The 17,540-nt window shown below is 44.3% G+C and overlaps 1 protein-coding gene across 14 annotated transcripts in view; it reads left to right on the plus strand.

Annotated features, from left to right (window-relative positions):
- The first annotated feature begins 862 nt into the window (after window positions 1-862).
- The window catches only part of LOC129840681 (leucine-rich repeat flightless-interacting protein 2-like), a 42,959-nt gene continuing 26,281 nt past the window's right edge, over window positions 863-17,540 (plus strand). For 6 of the 14 annotated variants that reach the window (XM_055908738.1, XM_055908740.1, XM_055908734.1 and 3 more), the window contains exon 1: window positions 865-1,607. In XM_055908738.1, coding sequence (XP_055764713.1) covers window positions 1,512-1,607 — 96 coding nt within the window. In that variant the 5' untranslated portion in view covers window positions 865-1,511. Of the gene's footprint in view, window positions 1,608-17,540 lie in introns of all 14 variants that reach the window. The other 8 variants (XM_055908742.1, XM_055908745.1, XM_055908749.1 and 5 more) reach the window with 4 other exon arrangements.

Genomic DNA, 17,540 nt, shown 5'->3' on the forward strand with positions numbered 1-17,540 from the left:
TGCATATAAAGCCCCACTAGTGTTATTTACTGCTGCTCTTTAATTATTTGTTATTATTATCTCTTACCTTTTTTATAGGTATTTTCTATAAACCTGCATTGTTGGTTAAAGGCTTGTAAGTAAGCATTTCACTGTAAGGTCTACAACTGTTGTATTCGGTGCATGTGACAAATACATTTGATTTGATTTGAATGACACCAAATAACATAAATTCAACTGCAATAACATGAATTACACTAAAAAAACAATAATTCAGGGCAAATCTGTTATCTTATCTTTCTCCACTAGAGGGAGTGATTTCCCCGCAGTAGCTATGGATTGGCACTGAGCTCTCCAGCATAAACAGAAGGCGTTCATCTAGTTTACTGACTAGACATGAGGTCAGAGTTAACGTTACAGATTAAAATTGTCTGATATTATAATTTAGGCTTGAATCGGAAATGCACCGAAACAAAATAATAAGATAAACACGCTGCTATTCAGATAATTGCCATTACAGACCTATGCCACAATTTCGACATGGCAAGTGAGATTTATTTGGTTGAACTCAGTGCTGACCTACCTTCTAAAATAGTAGTAGGATAATAGCCTATCTGTTTGCATCGAGACTATTGGAGACGTCTAAAGACCATGTCAACTGACAGGCCTGCTTCTTGCATTCCAGGGTTATTCCATTCGGGTCATTAGGCTACAGAATATTTGTTAAGGCATCAAACCTTTCTCAAGCTATACGATACATTCTGAACGAAAACACCACAAAGGAACTGATTTGACAATTGTATGACCAGTAAAATTCGACTGTTTTGAGTACACCCATCCCGTCCATACTGTGTCCACTATCTATCTACAGCAGGCTCGAGGCTCTGCCCCGGAACGTGTATTCATCCCGCTGTGGTCATCATCCGGGATTGCGCTGCAATAAAACTTTCCTCCATCTGCTTTGACATCTCGTCGACTCCCGCGTCCTACTAAAGCAAATAACGAGGACATTATTCAATCGCTATTAGGTCTACCTACAGAACGATTATTTATCAGGCTCGCGTGTGTTCTTGTTTTAGTGTTCCATACCGAAACCTAGGATTAGCTAGATGACAATTCGTTTTCCAAGGCACCCAAAGCGGTAGCCTGATGCTATGAGGGTGTTTTGACACATCAAAGTGACGCGTGTGATATTAGTTGTTTATCAGCAACAGGAATCAAGGATATTCGTGATGCAGTTTGTTACGTTTGAAGGCGGTTACGTTGAAACAATGTATCAGAATGGCATCACGTCTCGTGCCTGGGAAGCGAATTGATGATGGATTGTTGTTACATTGTAGCTACCCGATTGAAAATAGTTGACTTGTTTTCGCGTGTTATTGGTGAGCTATTTTTCCATTACGTGGAGATGGTGATGATATTTTTCCAGCGTGCCCTTCATCGTCATCATTCGGCTCCTCTGTTCCCTTTTTGAATTTCTTCGGGGCTGACACGTATGCTACAGTTAGGACTTTATCACAGAATACACAAACATGGGAACTCAGATTACTGGCAGTGGAAGAAAAAGAATCCCCAACAGGGAGAGACTGACCGCGGAGGACGATGCCCTCAGTCAAATTGCTCGAGAGGTAAGTTTTGGGATATGTTTTTTCTTCTTATTTTGGGAGGCAGTGCTCGTCATACTGCGCCAAACCTATTCCACGGAGTGCCTTCAATTTAAGCCTATGTTATACGTATATATTATGCCAACATAAAGACACGAGCATGTCTATCATACATAGCCTAGACCAGACGTTCCCAACCTGGGGCAGTAGGACCCCTGGGGGTACTTGGCCTATCCACAGGGGGTACTTAAGAAGACTCGTGAGACTATAAGCTTACTGGTAAAATGCACATGAGGGGGTACTTCAGGGGTACTCCGGACAGAACAACATTTAGTTGGTGGAATAGTAACCGAAAAAGGTTGGGAACCACTTAGCTTAGGCTACACCAGGACTATTCAACATGCATCAGTTGCTGCAGCCCACACCCTTCTCAACTGACGAACACAGCGTGGTAATTATTATTCACTGGGTGTAATAGACGTGTATCGTACTGCCTCTCCGATGCTGTAAGCAAGGCATTCCCTGGACTAACAGACAAAGACGCATTATTTGTAGAAGGAAACACGGACATTGTTTGCTTGGCCTACATAAACTGGCATGTGGATGGACAGTAGATCAAAGCGACACAATGAATGGGGGAATTGTTGAGGGGTAAATTGCTTGATAAAGACAATTGGGGATGACCTTTGTGGCAAGGACACGTTTGTTTTCTCCTTGCAAGTTGAAATGGGTACCAACTGTCATGTCAGATTTCCTAGCTATTGATCCATGTCCTATTCATCTATCACCAATCACCTATCATCTATTCATATATCATCTATCATATATCATCTATCACCCATCATCTATCCATATATCATCTGTCACCTATCATCTATCACCTATCATCTATCACCTATCATATATCACCTATCATCTATCATCTATCCATATATCATATATCACCTATCACCTATCATATATCATCTATCCATATATCATCTATCACCTATCACATATCATCTATTCATCATCACCTATTCATCTATCTGTCTATCATCTATCCATGACGCTTATTAAAGAAGCAGGAGAGAGAGAGAGCGAGCGAGAGAGAGAAAAAGATAGATGTAGGTCATACTGCAATGAGGGGTGCATCTCAATACTGTGGGGAGTCTGAACTGGCTTTCTCCCCTTGTCTCCTCTCTTTACAACAATTTGAGGTCACATGATAGGTGAAAACAAATCAGTGCAGACCAATGACAGGAGATAAAGTAAACCACATCATATAATATCCAAATTTAGCAGATGCTTTTAAACACTTTTCATGTGGCAATCCCAGCAGGAATCAAACCCACAACCCTGGCATTGCAAGCACCATGCTCTACTTACTGAGCCACAGAGACCACATGTGATGTGAGATGATGTTTTTGGGGTGGAGGAAACACAATCAGAAGTTGATGGGGATACAGTCATAGGGAGATCAACAGACAGTTTGTCATCATACTATATTGAAATCTGGCGCCAGGTAGCCTAGTAGTTAGAACGTTGGGGTTACTGGATCAAATCCCTCAGCTGACAAGGTAAAAATCTGTTGTTCTCCCCCTGAATAAGGCAGTTAACCCATTGTTCCCCGGTAGGCTGTCATTGTAAATGGGAATTTGTTCTTGCCTAGTTAAATGAAGGTTAAAATAAAAAAGTCCAGGGCTCTAGTGAGACTCCGGCTAGTATTTGTAAGGACAGGCTTCGGACCAACTATAGACTGAAGTCTGTTGACCAGTGACCACAAAATATTGACTTGCTGCGCCCGGTGCCCATTGCAAATGGCCTCCAAAATGTCACTAGAGTCCAGCTCTTCCATTTTCATCTGGTTGATTTTATCAACATGTAACCCCGGTCCTTGATGATATTAAAACAACTCACCAGTGTAATGGTGTGCTGTAGGTTTTCTGACCAGCCACGTCTGTAAACTGACGTAAAAGCCTCACTATGTGGACCATCATATTCCCCCTGAAAGGTTCTACACCTCGCTCTCTCTCTCTTCTAAATAAAGAAGTATACAGGTAATAAGTCAATGTGCAATAAGAATCATATGTGTCTGTACAGAAACACAAAGGTTCTATCAGTCAGAACCACTAGTCAGATCCTTGAACACATAAACGTCCCTAATTGTCATGGGTGTGGTGGGAGCTAAGCAACCAGGAAGGGAGTGTTTTGTTTAGTGCTGAAATCAGAGGAGGGCTTGGTCACCATATGAGTGACAACATGATGTGAAGGCCCTTCAGAAGACACTCCCACCCGCATGCTAATGAGAATATAATCTGAAATGGGATGTTGTCATACTGGAATATAATAACACACTGTGTGCCTCGTCCTCAGAACAGTGTTGACAAAGCTATACAGCTGTTCTTGAGCAGAATATGGGGTTGTTTTGAACACACACACACACACACACACATACAGGAATGTTCTAATGCAACTACTGCAATATAAATCTGCTTACTCCAGTCCTGTCTCTCTCCCATCTCTACACACTATAATCTATGGCACTGACAAGACGCCATAATACTCCAATCTGTTGCTCAGTGGAAATGGTTCTCAATGAGACGCCAAGTGTCTCTCAAACCAAACCAAGTGCAGTGAGGCCTGAAGCCCCCAGTCATGTGATAACAAACCGTTGAGAGCTGCAGATGACAGACAGACATCATTAGCAGGTACCTGCTAGTCGTATCATTAGTGTCAGGGTGTTGTTTGACAGTAATATTCAGCAGGTACCTGCTAGTCATATCATTACTACCAGGGTGGTGTTTGACAGTAATATTCAGCAGGTACCTGCTAGTCATATCATTAGTACCAGGGTGTTTGACAGTAATATTCAGCAGGTACCTGCTAGTCATATCATTAGTGCCAGGGTGGTGTTTGACAGTAATATTCAGCAGGTACCTGCTAGTCATATCATTAGTGCCAGGGTGTTTGACAGTGATATTCAGCAGGTACCTGCTAGTCATATCATTAGTGTCAGGGTGTTGTTTGACAGTAATATTCAGCAGGTACCTGCTAGTCATATCATTACTACCAGGGTGGTGTTTGACAGTAATATTCAGCAGGTACCTGCTAGTCATATCATTACTACCAGGGTGGTGTTTGACAGTAATATTCAGCAGGTACCTGCTAGTCATATCATTAGTGCCAGGGTGTTGTTTGACAGTAATATTCAGCAGGTACCTGCTAGTCATATCATTACTACCAGGGTGTTGTTTGACAGTAATATTCAGCAGGTACCTGCTAGTCATATCATTAGTGCCAGGGTGTTGTTTGACAGTAATATTCAGCAGGTACCTGCTAGTCATATCATTACTACCAGGGTGTTGTTTGACAGTAATATTCAGCAGGTACCTGCTAGTCGTATCATTAGTGCCAGGGTGTTGTTTGACAGTGATATTCAGCAGGTACCTGCTAGTCATATCATTAGTGTCAGGGTGTTGTTTGACAGTAATATTCAGCAGGTACCTGCTAGTCGTATCATTAGTGCCAGGGTGTTGTTTGACAGTAATATTCAGCAGGTACCTGCTAGTCATATCATTACTACCAGGGTGTTGTTTGACAGTGATATTCAGCAGGTACCTGCTAGTCATATCATTAGTGCCAGGGTGTTGTTTGACAGTAATATTCAGCAGGTACCTGCTAGTCGTATCATTAGTGCCAGGGTGTTGTTTGACAGTGATATTCAGCAGGTACCTGCTAGTCGTATCATTAGTGCCAGGGTGTTTGACAGTGATATTCAGCAGGTACCTGCTAGTCGTATCATTACTACCAGGGTGTTGTTTGACAGTAATATTCAGCAGGTACCTGCTAGTCATATCATTAGTGCCAGGGTGTTGTTTGACAGTAATATTCAGCAGGTACCTGCTAGTCATATCATTAGTGCCAGGGTGTTGTTTGACAGTAATATTCAGCAGGTACCTGCTAGTCATATCATTAGTGCCAGGGTGTTGTTTGACAGTAATATTCAGCAGGTACCTGCTAGTCATATCATTAGTGCCAGGGTGTTTGACAGTAATATTCAGCAGGTACCTGCTAGTCATATCATTAGTGCCAGGGTGTTTGACAGTAATATTCAGCAGGTACCTGCTAGTCATATCATTAGTGTCAGGGTGTTGTTTGACAGTAATATTCAGCAGGTACCTGCTAGTCATATCATTAGTGCCAGGGTGTTGTTTGACAGTAATATTCAGCAGGTACCTGCTAGTCATATCATTACTACCAGGGTGTTGTTTGACAGTGATATTCAGCAGGTACCTGCTAGTCATGTCATTACTACCAGGGTGTTGTTTGACAGTGATATTCAGCAGGTACCTGCTAGTCATGTCATTACTACCAGGGTGTTGTTTGACAGTGATATTCAGCAGGTACCTGCTAGTCATGTCATTAGTGCCAGGGTGTTGTTTGACAGTAATATTCAGCAGGTACCTGCTAGTCATATCATTACTACCAGGGTGTTATTTGACAGTAATATTCAGCAGGTACCTGCTAGTCGTATCATTAGTGCCAGGGTGTTGTTTGACAGTAATATTCAGCAGGTACCTGCTAGTCATATCATTACTACCAGGGTGTTGTTTGACAGTGATATTCAGCAGGTACCTGCTAGTCATATCATTAGTGCCAGGGTGTTGTTTGACAGTGATATTCAGCAGGTACCTGCTAGTCATATCATTACTACCAGGGTGTTTGACAGTAATATTCAGCAGGTACCTGCTAGTCATATCATTAGTGCCAGGGTGTTTGACAGTAATATTCAGCAGGTACCTGCTAGTCATATCATTACTACCAGGGTGTTGTTTGACAGTGATATTCAGCAGGTACCTGCTAGTCATATCATTAGTGCCAGGGTGTTGTTTGACAGTGATATTCAGCAGGTACCTGCTAGTCATATCATTACTACCAGGGTGTTTGACAGTAATATTCAGCAGGTACCTGCTAGTCATATCATTACTACCAGGGTGTTGTTTGACAGTGATATTCAGCAGGTACCTGCTAGTCATATCATTAGTGCCAGGGTGTTGTTTGACAGTAATATTCAGCAGGTACCTGCTAGTCATATCATTAGTGCCAGGGTGTTTGACAGTAATATTCAGCAGGTACCTGCTAGTCATATCATTACTACCAGGGTGTTGTTTGACAGTGATATTCAGCAGGTACCTGCTAGTCATGTCATTACTACCAGGGTGTTGTTTGACAGTAATATTCAGCAGGTACCTGCTAGTCATATCATTAGTGCCAGGGTGTTTGACAGTAATATTCAGCAGGTACCTGCTAGTCATATCATTACTACCAGGGTGTTTGACAGTGATATTCAGCAGGTACCTGCTAGTCATATCATTAGTGCCAGGGTGTTGTTTGACAGTGATATTCAGCAGGTACCTGCTAGTCGTATCATTACTACCAGGGTGTTGTTTGACAGTAATATTCAGCAGGTACCTGCTAGTCATATCATTAGTGCCAGGGTGTTTGACAGTGATATTCAGCAGGTACCTGCTAGTCATATCATTACTACCAGGGTGTTTTTTAACAGTAATATTCAGCAGGTACCTGCTAGTCATATCATTAGTGCCAGGGTGTTGTTTGACAGTAATATTCAGCAGGTACCTGCTAGTCATATCATTAGTGCCAGGGTGTTGTTTGACAGTAATATTCAGCAGGTACCTGCTAGTCATATCATTAGTGCCAGGGTGTTGTTTGACAGTAATATTCAGCAGGTACCTGCTAGTCATATCATTAGTGCCAGGGTGTTTGACAGTAATATTCAGCAGGTACCTGCTAGTCATATCATTAGTGCCAGGGTGTTGTTTGACAGTAATATTCAGCAGGTACCTGCTAGTCATATCATTAGTGCCAGGGTGTTGTTTGACAGTAATATTCAGCAGGTACCTGCTAGTCATATCATTACTACCAGGGTGTTTGACAGTAATATTCAGCAGGTACCTGCTAGTCATATCATTACTACCAGGGTGTTGTTTGACAGTGATATTCAGCAGGTACCTGCTAGTCATATCATTAGTGCCAGGGTGTTGTTTGACAGTAATATTCAGCAGGTACCTGCTAGTCATATCATTAGTGCCAGGGTGTTGTTTGACAGTAATATTCAGCAGGTACCTGCTAGTCATATCATTAGTGCCAGGGTGTTGTTTGACAGTAATATTCAGCAGGTACCTGCTAGTCATATCATTACTACCAGGGTGTTTGACAGTAATATTCAGCAGGTACCTGCTAGTCATATCATTACTACCAGGGTGTTTGACAGTAATATTCAGCAGGTACCTGCTAGTCATATCATTACTACCAGGGTGTTGTTTGACAGTGATATTCAGCAGGTACCTGCTAGTCATATCATTACTACCAGGGTGTTTGACAGTGATATTCAGCAGGTACCTGCTAGTCATATCATTAGTGCCAGGGTGTTGTTTGACAGTAATATTCAGCAGGTACCTGCTAGTCATATCATTACTACCAGGGTGTTTGACAGTAATATTCAGCAGGTACCTGCTAGTCATATCATTACTACCAGGGTGTTGTTTGACAGTGATATTCAGCAGGTACCTGCTAGTCATATCATTACTACCAGGGTGTTATTTGACAGTAATATTCAGCAGGTACCTGCTAGTCGTATCATTAGTGTCAGGGTGTTGTTTGACAGTAATATTCAGCAGGTACCTGCTAGTCATATCATTACTACCAGGGTGTTTGACAGTAATATTCAGCAGGTACCTGCTAGTCATATCATTACTACCAGGGTGTTGTTTGACAGTGATATTCAGCAGGTACCTGCTAGTCATATCATTAGTGCCAGGGTGTTGTTTGACAGTAATATTCAGCAGGTACCTGCTAGTCATATCATTAGTGCCAGGGTGTTTGACAGTAATATTCAGCAGGTACCTGCTAGTCATATCATTACTACCAGGGTGTTGTTTGACAGTGATATTCAGCAGGTACCTGCTAGTCATGTCATTACTACCAGGGTGTTGTTTGACAGTAATATTCAGCAGGTACCTGCTAGTCATATCATTAGTGCCAGGGTGTTTGACAGTAATATTCAGCAGGTACCTGCTAGTCATATCATTACTACCAGGGTGTTTGACAGTGATATTCAGCAGGTACCTGCTAGTCATATCATTAGTGCCAGGGTGTTGTTTGACAGTGATATTCAGCAGGTACCTGCTAGTCGTATCATTACTACCAGGGTGTTGTTTGACAGTAATATTCAGCAGGTACCTGCTAGTCATATCATTAGTGCCAGGCTGTTTGACAGTGATATTCAGCAGGTACCTGCTAGTCATATCATTACTACCAGGGTGTTTTTTAACAGTAATATTCAGCAGGTACCTGCTAGTCATATCATTAGTGCCAGGGTGTTGTTTGACAGTAATATTCAGCAGGTACCTGCTAGTCATATCATTAGTGCCAGGGTGTTGTTTGACAGTAATATTCAGCAGGTACCTGCTAGTCATATCATTAGTGCCAGGGTGTTGTTTGACAGTAATATTCAGCAGGTACCTGCTAGTCATATCATTAGTGCCAGGGTGTTTGACAGTAATATTCAGCAGGTACCTGCTAGTCATATCATTAGTGCCAGGGTGTTGTTTGACAGTAATATTCAGCAGGTACCTGCTAGTCATATCATTAGTGCCAGGGTGTTGTTTGACAGTAATATTCAGCAGGTACCTGCTAGTCATATCATTACTACCAGGGTGTTTGACAGTAATATTCAGCAGGTACCTGCTAGTCATATCATTACTACCAGGGTGTTGTTTGACAGTGATATTCAGCAGGTACCTGCTAGTCATATCATTAGTGCCAGGGTGTTGTTTGACAGTAATATTCAGCAGGTACCTGCTAGTCATATCATTAGTGCCAGGGTGTTGTTTGACAGTAATATTCAGCAGGTACCTGCTAGTCATATCATTAGTGCCAGGGTGTTGTTTGACAGTAATATTCAGCAGGTACCTGCTAGTCATATCATTACTACCAGGGTGTTTGACAGTAATATTCAGCAGGTACCTGCTAGTCATATCATTACTACCAGGGTGTTTGACAGTAATATTCAGCAGGTACCTGCTAGTCATATCATTACTACCAGGGTGTTGTTTGACAGTGATATTCAGCAGGTACCTGCTAGTCATATCATTACTACCAGGGTGTTATTTGACAGTAATATTCAGCAGGTACCTGCTAGTCGTATCATTAGTGTCAGGGTGTTGTTTGACAGTAATATTCAGCAGGTACCTGCTAGTCATATCATTAGTGCCAGGGTGTTGTTTGACAGTAATATTCAGCAGGTACCTGCTAGTCATATCATTACTACCAGGGTGTTTGACAGTAATATTCAGCAGGTACCTGCTAGTCATATCATTACTACCAGGGTGTTGTTTGACAGTGATATTCAGCAGGTACCTGCTAGTCATATCATTACTACCAGGGTGTTATTTGACAGTAATATTCAGCAGGTACCTGCTAGTCGTATCATTAGTGTCAGGGTGTTGTTTGACAGTAATATTCAGCAGGTACCTGCTAGTCATATCATTACTACCAGGGTGGTGTTTGACAGTAATATTCAGCAGGTACCTGCTAGTCATATCATTACTACCAGGGTGTTGTTTGACAGTGATATTCAGCAGGTACCTGCTAGTCATATCATTAGTGCCAGGGTGTTTGACAGTAATATTCAGCAGGTACCTGCTAGTCATATCATTAGTGCCAGGGTGTTTGACAGTAATACTCAGCAGGTACCTGCTAGTCATATCATTACTACCAGGGTGTTGTTTGACAGTAATATTCAGCAGGTACCTGCTAGTCATATCATTACTACCAGGGTGTTGTTTGACAGTGATATTCAGCAGGTACCTGCTAGTCATATCATTAGTGCCAGGGTGTTGTTTGACAGTAATATTCAGCAGGTACCTGCTAGTCATATCATTAGTGTCAGGGTGTTGTTTGACAGTAATATTCAGCAGGTACCTGCTAGTCATATCATTACTACCAGGGTGTTGTTTGACAGTAATATTCAGCAGGTACCTGCTAGTCATATCATTAGTGCCAGGGTGTTGTTTGACAGTGATATTCAGCAGGTACCTGCTAGTCATATCATTACTACCAGGGTGTTGTTTGACAGTGATATTCAGCAGGTACCTGCTAGTCATATCATTAGTGCCAGGGTGTTGTTTGACAGTAATATTCAGCAGGTACCTGCTAGTCATATCATTACTACCAGGGTGTTTGACAGTGATATTCAGCAGGTACCTGCTAGTCATATCATTAGTGTCAGGGTGTTGTTTGACAGTAATATTCAGCAGGTACCTGCTAGTCATATCATTACTACCAGGGTGTTGTTTGACAGTAATATTCAGCAGGTACCTGCTAGTCATATCATTACTACCAGGGTGTTGTTTGACAAATACAGACAGGCCAGATTCAGAATCCTTAGTCAATGGTTAAACATGATGTTAGGGGGTGTGTCCCTGTGGAATTAGGAGGAATTAACAGATAGACAGCTCCAGTATTAAAAGGAGGGGTGGGGGGGCAGTACAGGGGCCCATGGTGGGCTTGGGTTGGGGGAATGTGAGGAGGAAGAGATGGGCTTTTGGCTGACTTTCATCTTCTAGCTGGTGAAGTCTGACCTACTGGGCAAGCTGACAGCTGTTCCCTTGGGTTTCACATTTATGTGTGTATTGGTGTGTGTACATGTTCATGTGTGTGTGTATCCACTTTTGTGTGTGCGTGTGTGTGTGTGTATATGTGCGCATGCGATCTGTGCATGTGTGTGTTTGTGTGTCAAAGCACTCAGCTGCCCCTCTGCACCAGGGGATTGGACTGTGTCTATGCCAGTGACCTGCATCTCTTAAGCCTCTCAGCATCATCCACATCCTGCTTTAATCGCAGGTTGGCATTTATTGTCATGAGTCTTGTCCTGAAGGCAGAATTTAGCGATTTCCCCTTAGATAGACCAGCTGGAAAGTCAAAATTGTCTATATTGTAAAAATTCCTGAAAAAAATAAGTGCTTTTTGGTCTTAATTTAAGGTTAGGCATTAGGGTTAGCAGTCTGCTTAAGGTTAGGGTTAGGTTTAAAATCAGATTCTATGACTTTGTGGCTGTGCCAGCTAGTACTCTGCAGAGCTGCCTCCAGAACAACATTCATGAAGAAAAACGTGAACCTGCGCTTTAATCACTGCTGGAGTAGTGGCATGGCAACAATAACCAGCTTTTACTGTATTCTGGCTAAATCATTAATCATGACTCAAATCAAACATTATTTGACCCATTAAATCCAAAAGGGATTCCCAATGAGTTTGAGAGGACCGCCTGAAATTTCAGCCTGTTTTGGTGGGATGGAGTTTTGGCCTGCCTGGTGACATCACCGGTAAATGAGTTAATAGACCAATAAGAAAGAGAGTTCCAAACCTCTCTGCCAATAACAGCTAGTTTTCAGTTTTCCTCCAGCCAGACCACCCTAAGACAGTCCGAGCAAAATTCTTGCTAAAGAAATTGCTCTTTGCTGAGAAGCTATTTTAGTTTCTTTTGACCATTTTAATTGAAAAACAATCACGGTAGTGTACTTAATTGTTACCCAGAAATGATTTGATATTGAAATAAAAATGACTGCATTGGAACTGTTAAGTCGCTGTGTAGCGTTGGGCGAGGTGGCAGGCGATTAGTGAAGCGTGATGAACAGGCGACTAGTCTAGACCTCCAGCTACCTTTGACCTTCCATCAGCCATCATGGTTCAATACATCTACGGAGTCAGAGGCCTAACCTTCCTTCCTTGAAGTGCTGTAGTCACCGTTGTGTGAAATGATCTGATAGGTGAACGTAAAGGTTTGACTGCTTAGCTTACAGCGACACAGGCATGCCAGATATCTGAAACATGATGGAGTCATTGCTACATGTTCCGGCTCTCTTAACTTGTCCTCCCTGACTGTGTTGATATTAGGCGATGTGACTATACTGCCACCCCTCACCCTCCCCTCACTTTCATCAGTATGTTGGGCATCACGGCAGAGCAATTTTTTCCGTTAGGCTCTTTAGACCATATTATAAAGACACTTAACACACACACACACACACACACACACACACACACACACACACACACACACACACACACACACAGCAGAAGTGCTGCTCTTCAAAGTGCATACATCTCTGCATGAGGCTCCTGCTAAGACGATTATCACTGTAAAATGCTGCTATGTATATATCAGGGCACTGGCCTATACGGGGATGTATCAGACAGACACCATGTGTTCTCTGGACGGACATTAGTGTCAAAACACCCCAGAAAACTCCAAGCTAAGTGCTCAACCCTCAAATAGGACTACTGCTTCAACACATCATGAGACTAGAATGTACTTCTATGGTATTATGGTGTTGTCACAACACACCTGAATGGGAAACTCTACACTGCCCCCAACAAGCCCTCATGAGCACAGCATGAGACTAGAATGTACTATACAGTACAGGGCATTACACTTTTACTAAACTATTTAGGTTCAAGTGATCAACCGTTTATAATGATCATATTTTCCTGCACTTATGTGTTCACGATGGGGCGAAGCCTAACTTTCATTGAGGTCAATGGCAGAACAGAGAATTTCGTCTTAACGGGAAGTTGGGATTTGCCCCTATGAGAGGAATGCACTGGATAACTTCCAAGAGACTTCATAGCCAGTAAGCCTGGCTATGAATAGATCCGTGGGGATGCATCATGCCTGTGAAGGTCTTGACACTGGTGAAGGAAAACATCTGGAGTTACAAAGCTGTTCTGCTTTTAAGCCTCCATGAGGTCTGCTCTGGATGGGAGCTGCTGCTGTCCAAGCCTCCATGAGGTCTGCTCTGGATGGGAGCTGCTGCTGTCCAAGCCTCCATGAGGTCCGCTCTGGATGGGAGCTGCTGCTGTCCAAGCCTCCATGAGGTCTGCTCTGGATGGGAGCTGCTGCTGTCCAAGCCTCCATGAGGTCTGCTCTGGATGGGAGCTGCTGCTGTCCAAGCCTCCATGAGGTCTGCTCTGGATGGGAGCTGCTGCTGTCCAAGCCTCCATGAGGTCCGCTCTGGATGGGAGCTGCTGCTGTCCAAGCCTCCATGAGGTCTGCTCTGGATGGGAGCTGCTGCTGTCCAAGCCTCCATGAGGTCTGCTCTGGATGGGAGCTGCTGCTGTCCAAGCCTCCATGAGGTCCGCTCTGGATGGGAGCTGCTGCTGTCCAAGCCTCCATGAGGTCTGCTCTGGATGGGAGCTGCTGCTGTCCAAGCCTCCATGAGGTCTGCTCTGGATGGGAGCTGCTGCTGTCCAAGCCTCCATGAGGTCCGCTCTGGATGGGAGCTGCTGCTGTCCAAGCCTCCATGAGGTCTGCTCTGGATGGGAGCTGCTGCTGTCCAAGCCTCCATGAGGTCCGCTCTGGATGGGAGCTGCTGCTGTCCAAGCCTCCATGAGGTCCGCTCTGGATGGGAGCTGCTGCTGTCCAAGCCTCCATGAGGTCCGCTCTGGATGGGAGCTGCTGCTGTCCAAGCCTCCATGAGGTCTGCTCTGGATGGGAGCTGCTGCTGTCCAAGCCTCCATGAGGTCCGCTCTGGATGGGAGCTGCTGCTGTCCAAGCCTCCATGAGGTCTGCTCTGGATGGGAGCTGCTGCTGTCCAAGCCTCCATGAGGTCCGCTCTGGATGGGAGCTGCTGCTGTCCAAGCCTCCATGAGGTCTGCTCTGGATGGGAGCTGCTGCTGTCCAAGCCTCCATGAGGTCCGCTCTGGATGGGAGCTGCTGCTGTCCAAGCCTCCATGAGGTCCGCTCTGGATGGGAGCTGCTGCTGTCCAAGCCTCCATGAGGTCTGCTCTGGATGGGAGCTGCTGCTGTCCAAGCCGACAAGCTTCCAGGCCTCTAATAGTACTGACCAGTGGCTAGTTTTATCACAGCAGTCTTTAAGAACTGGACTCCCGAGTGACGCAGCAGTCTAAGGCACTGCATCTCAGTGCAAGAGGCGTCACTACAGTCCCTGGTTCGAATCCAGGCTGTATCACATCCGGCTGTGATTGGGAGTCCCATAGGGCGGCGCACAATTGGCCCAGTGTCATCTGGGGTAGACCGTCATTGTACATAAGAATTTGTTCATAACTGACTTGCCTAGGTAAATAAAGGTTCAATGAAAAAGAAACCAGGGGGAGTGTTTTGTCTCGAAGGGGATGGATGCAGCAAGTTGTAAAAATCCTGGATTATATTTCTGGTATTTCTGTCCTGTATATAGGCCTACAATGCGTGATCCAACGGTACTTTTTTTGTGACCAGAGATATACAGTTATGGCTTGAAGCATAGACACCATTTTCACAAGTTCATCTTCCATTACTTTTCCCCCAATGAAATTCTATAAGTTCTGTTAACTTAGTCATTCACTTTATTGTCACATGTCCCTACACTTGAATTTGATTTAGTGGCAATATTTCCATAGATCCACTTAGTTTCACAACCCTAGTGGTTAAAATGACACTACGGAGGGTAGTGTATACAGCCCAGTACATCACTGGGGCCAAGCTTCCTGCCATCCAGGACCTCTATACCAGGCGGTGTCAGGGGATGGCCCTAAAAATTGCCAAAGACTCCAGCCAACCTATAGTCATAGACTGTTCTCTCTGCTACCGCATGGCAAGCGGTACCAGAGCACCAAGTCTAGGTCCAAAAGGCTTCTTAACAGCTTCTTCCCCCAAGCCATCAGACTGCTGAACAGCAAGAAAATTGGCTCTCCGACTATTACCATTGACTCCCACCTCCCCCTTTTTTTTATGTTGCTGCTACTCGCTGTTTATTATCGATGCATAGTCACTTTACCCCTACCTACATGTACATATTACCTCAATTACCTCGACTAACTTGTACCCCCGCACATTGACTCGGTACCGGTACCCCTTGTATATTGCTTTCAATGAAAATGACATATCTATAACTCACATTTCTCTGTGAATTTGGTTGTGTCACCCAAAAAGTGACATATTACAGCTTTAAGGCAGGCTAGGATGTGATTGAGTGTCTGAAATTATCCACGATGCTGACTCTGATATGGTCTACACTTGCCTAGGCAGCCCCAGACCACCCTCCTCATCGGTCTCTGTTGACAGGCAGCCCCAGACCTCCACCTTCCTCATCAGTCTCTGTTGACAGGCAGCCCCAGACCTCCACCCTCCTCATCGGTCTCTGTTGACAGGCAGCCCCAGACCTCCACCCTCCTCATCGGTCTCTGTTAACAGGCAGCCCCAGACCTCCACCCTCCTCATCGGTCTCTGTTGACAGGCAGCCCCAGACCACCCTCCTCATCGGTCTTTGTTGACAGGCAGCCCCAGACCTCCACCCTCCTCATCGGTCTCTGTTGACAGGCAGCCCCAGACCACCCTCCTCATCGGTCTCTGTTGACAGGCAGCCCCAGACCTCCACCCTTCACATCGGTCTTTGTTGACAGGCATACCGGGCAAGCTGTAAGGCAGGCTGGGCTGGGCAGGCTGCCATATGATTTCTTCACAGTGAAGGCCCATGAACTGGACTGAGTCTCACCAGGCTTACCTGCCTAATCTACCCTGACATAATCCAGTATGCTAATCTCCTGAATAGTGAATAGTGACCCATTGAGGCCACCGTACTGTACCAGTGACGCTCAATGTGAGACTATGAGTCTGAGACTCACAGCGTGGAATGCTGCTTGTTACTAATGAATAACCCATGTGTCTCAGGCTCAAGGCAGCATCCAAGCTATTTCACTTCTCTCCAACAGCCAAGCCAGATTGAATCCTTGCCTCAGTCTCTCAGTTCTCTCTCTGCAGGTTCTTGACTGCTTGAGGCAATAGGCACACAGCAGTGCAGTCACATGTGGTTGTAATTAGTTAGTAATAGCTCTTTGCTTCACATTTTAGTGAAGATAAATACCTTTAGTGGTTATTGCATTTTCCTTTGTTTCTTGAGTTTGGTTTGTTTACTGGCTTGGCTGGCATTCTTATCCAGGTTCTATTTTCTGTTTCGTTTTGGATTGTTAACGTGCTGTTGTTGAATGCTTTGCACCACTAGTTCTCTAGGAGTGAGAACATCTCTAGGAGTGAGAACATCTCTAGGAGTGAGAACATCTCTAGGAGTGAGAACATCTCTAGGAGTGAGAACATCTCTAGGAGTGAGAACATCTCTAGGAGTGAGAACATCTCTAGGAGTGAGAACATCTCTAGGAGTGAGAACATCTCTAGGAGTGAGAACATCTCTAGGAGTGAGAACATCTCTAGGAGTGAGAACATCTCTAGGAGTGAGAACATCTCTAGGAGTGAGAACATCTCTTGGAGTGAGAACATTAAGATTGCTCCCAAGTGGGCTCCTGAGTGGCGCTGCGGTCTAAGGCACTGCATCTCAGTGTAAAAGGTGTCACTGCAGTCCGTGGTTCAAATCCAGGTTGCATCACATCTGGCTGTGATTGGGAGTCCCATAGGGCGGTACACAATTGGCCCGGGTAGGCCGTCATTGTAAATAAGAATTTGTTCTTAACTGACTTGCCTAATTATAGGACTGTCTGGGAGTGGTCTGTTAGTTAAAACTAGCTGTTATTGGCAGGGGGTTTGGAACCCTCTTTCTTATTGGTCTATTAACTAATGTACTGCCTGAGGCAGGCCAAAATTCCATGCCACCACAACAGGCTGCGATTTCAGGCTCTTACACTCTTACACTAAAAGGGCATTATCATAATTTTCACAATTTTACAGTATTATTCCAACCTCATCGTGTGGAAATATATATAAAACACAGGAAATGAATCATGTTTTTGACGGCACTGGGCCTTTAACGGCCTGTGTTCATTTACAAACAGTTTTGCAGTGTTACTACTCAAACGGTTTCCGGTGTGCTGATCACTATCGCCGTCCTCTCAACAAGCTGTGAAACAAGCACAATAGGGAAAACAGGCCCGACTGGTTCAAGGCCT

This window comes from Salvelinus fontinalis, chromosome 41 (assembly GCF_029448725.1).
Source record: "Salvelinus fontinalis isolate EN_2023a chromosome 41, ASM2944872v1, whole genome shotgun sequence".
In the NCBI taxonomy this organism is placed as follows: Eukaryota; Metazoa; Chordata; class Actinopteri; order Salmoniformes; family Salmonidae; genus Salvelinus; species Salvelinus fontinalis.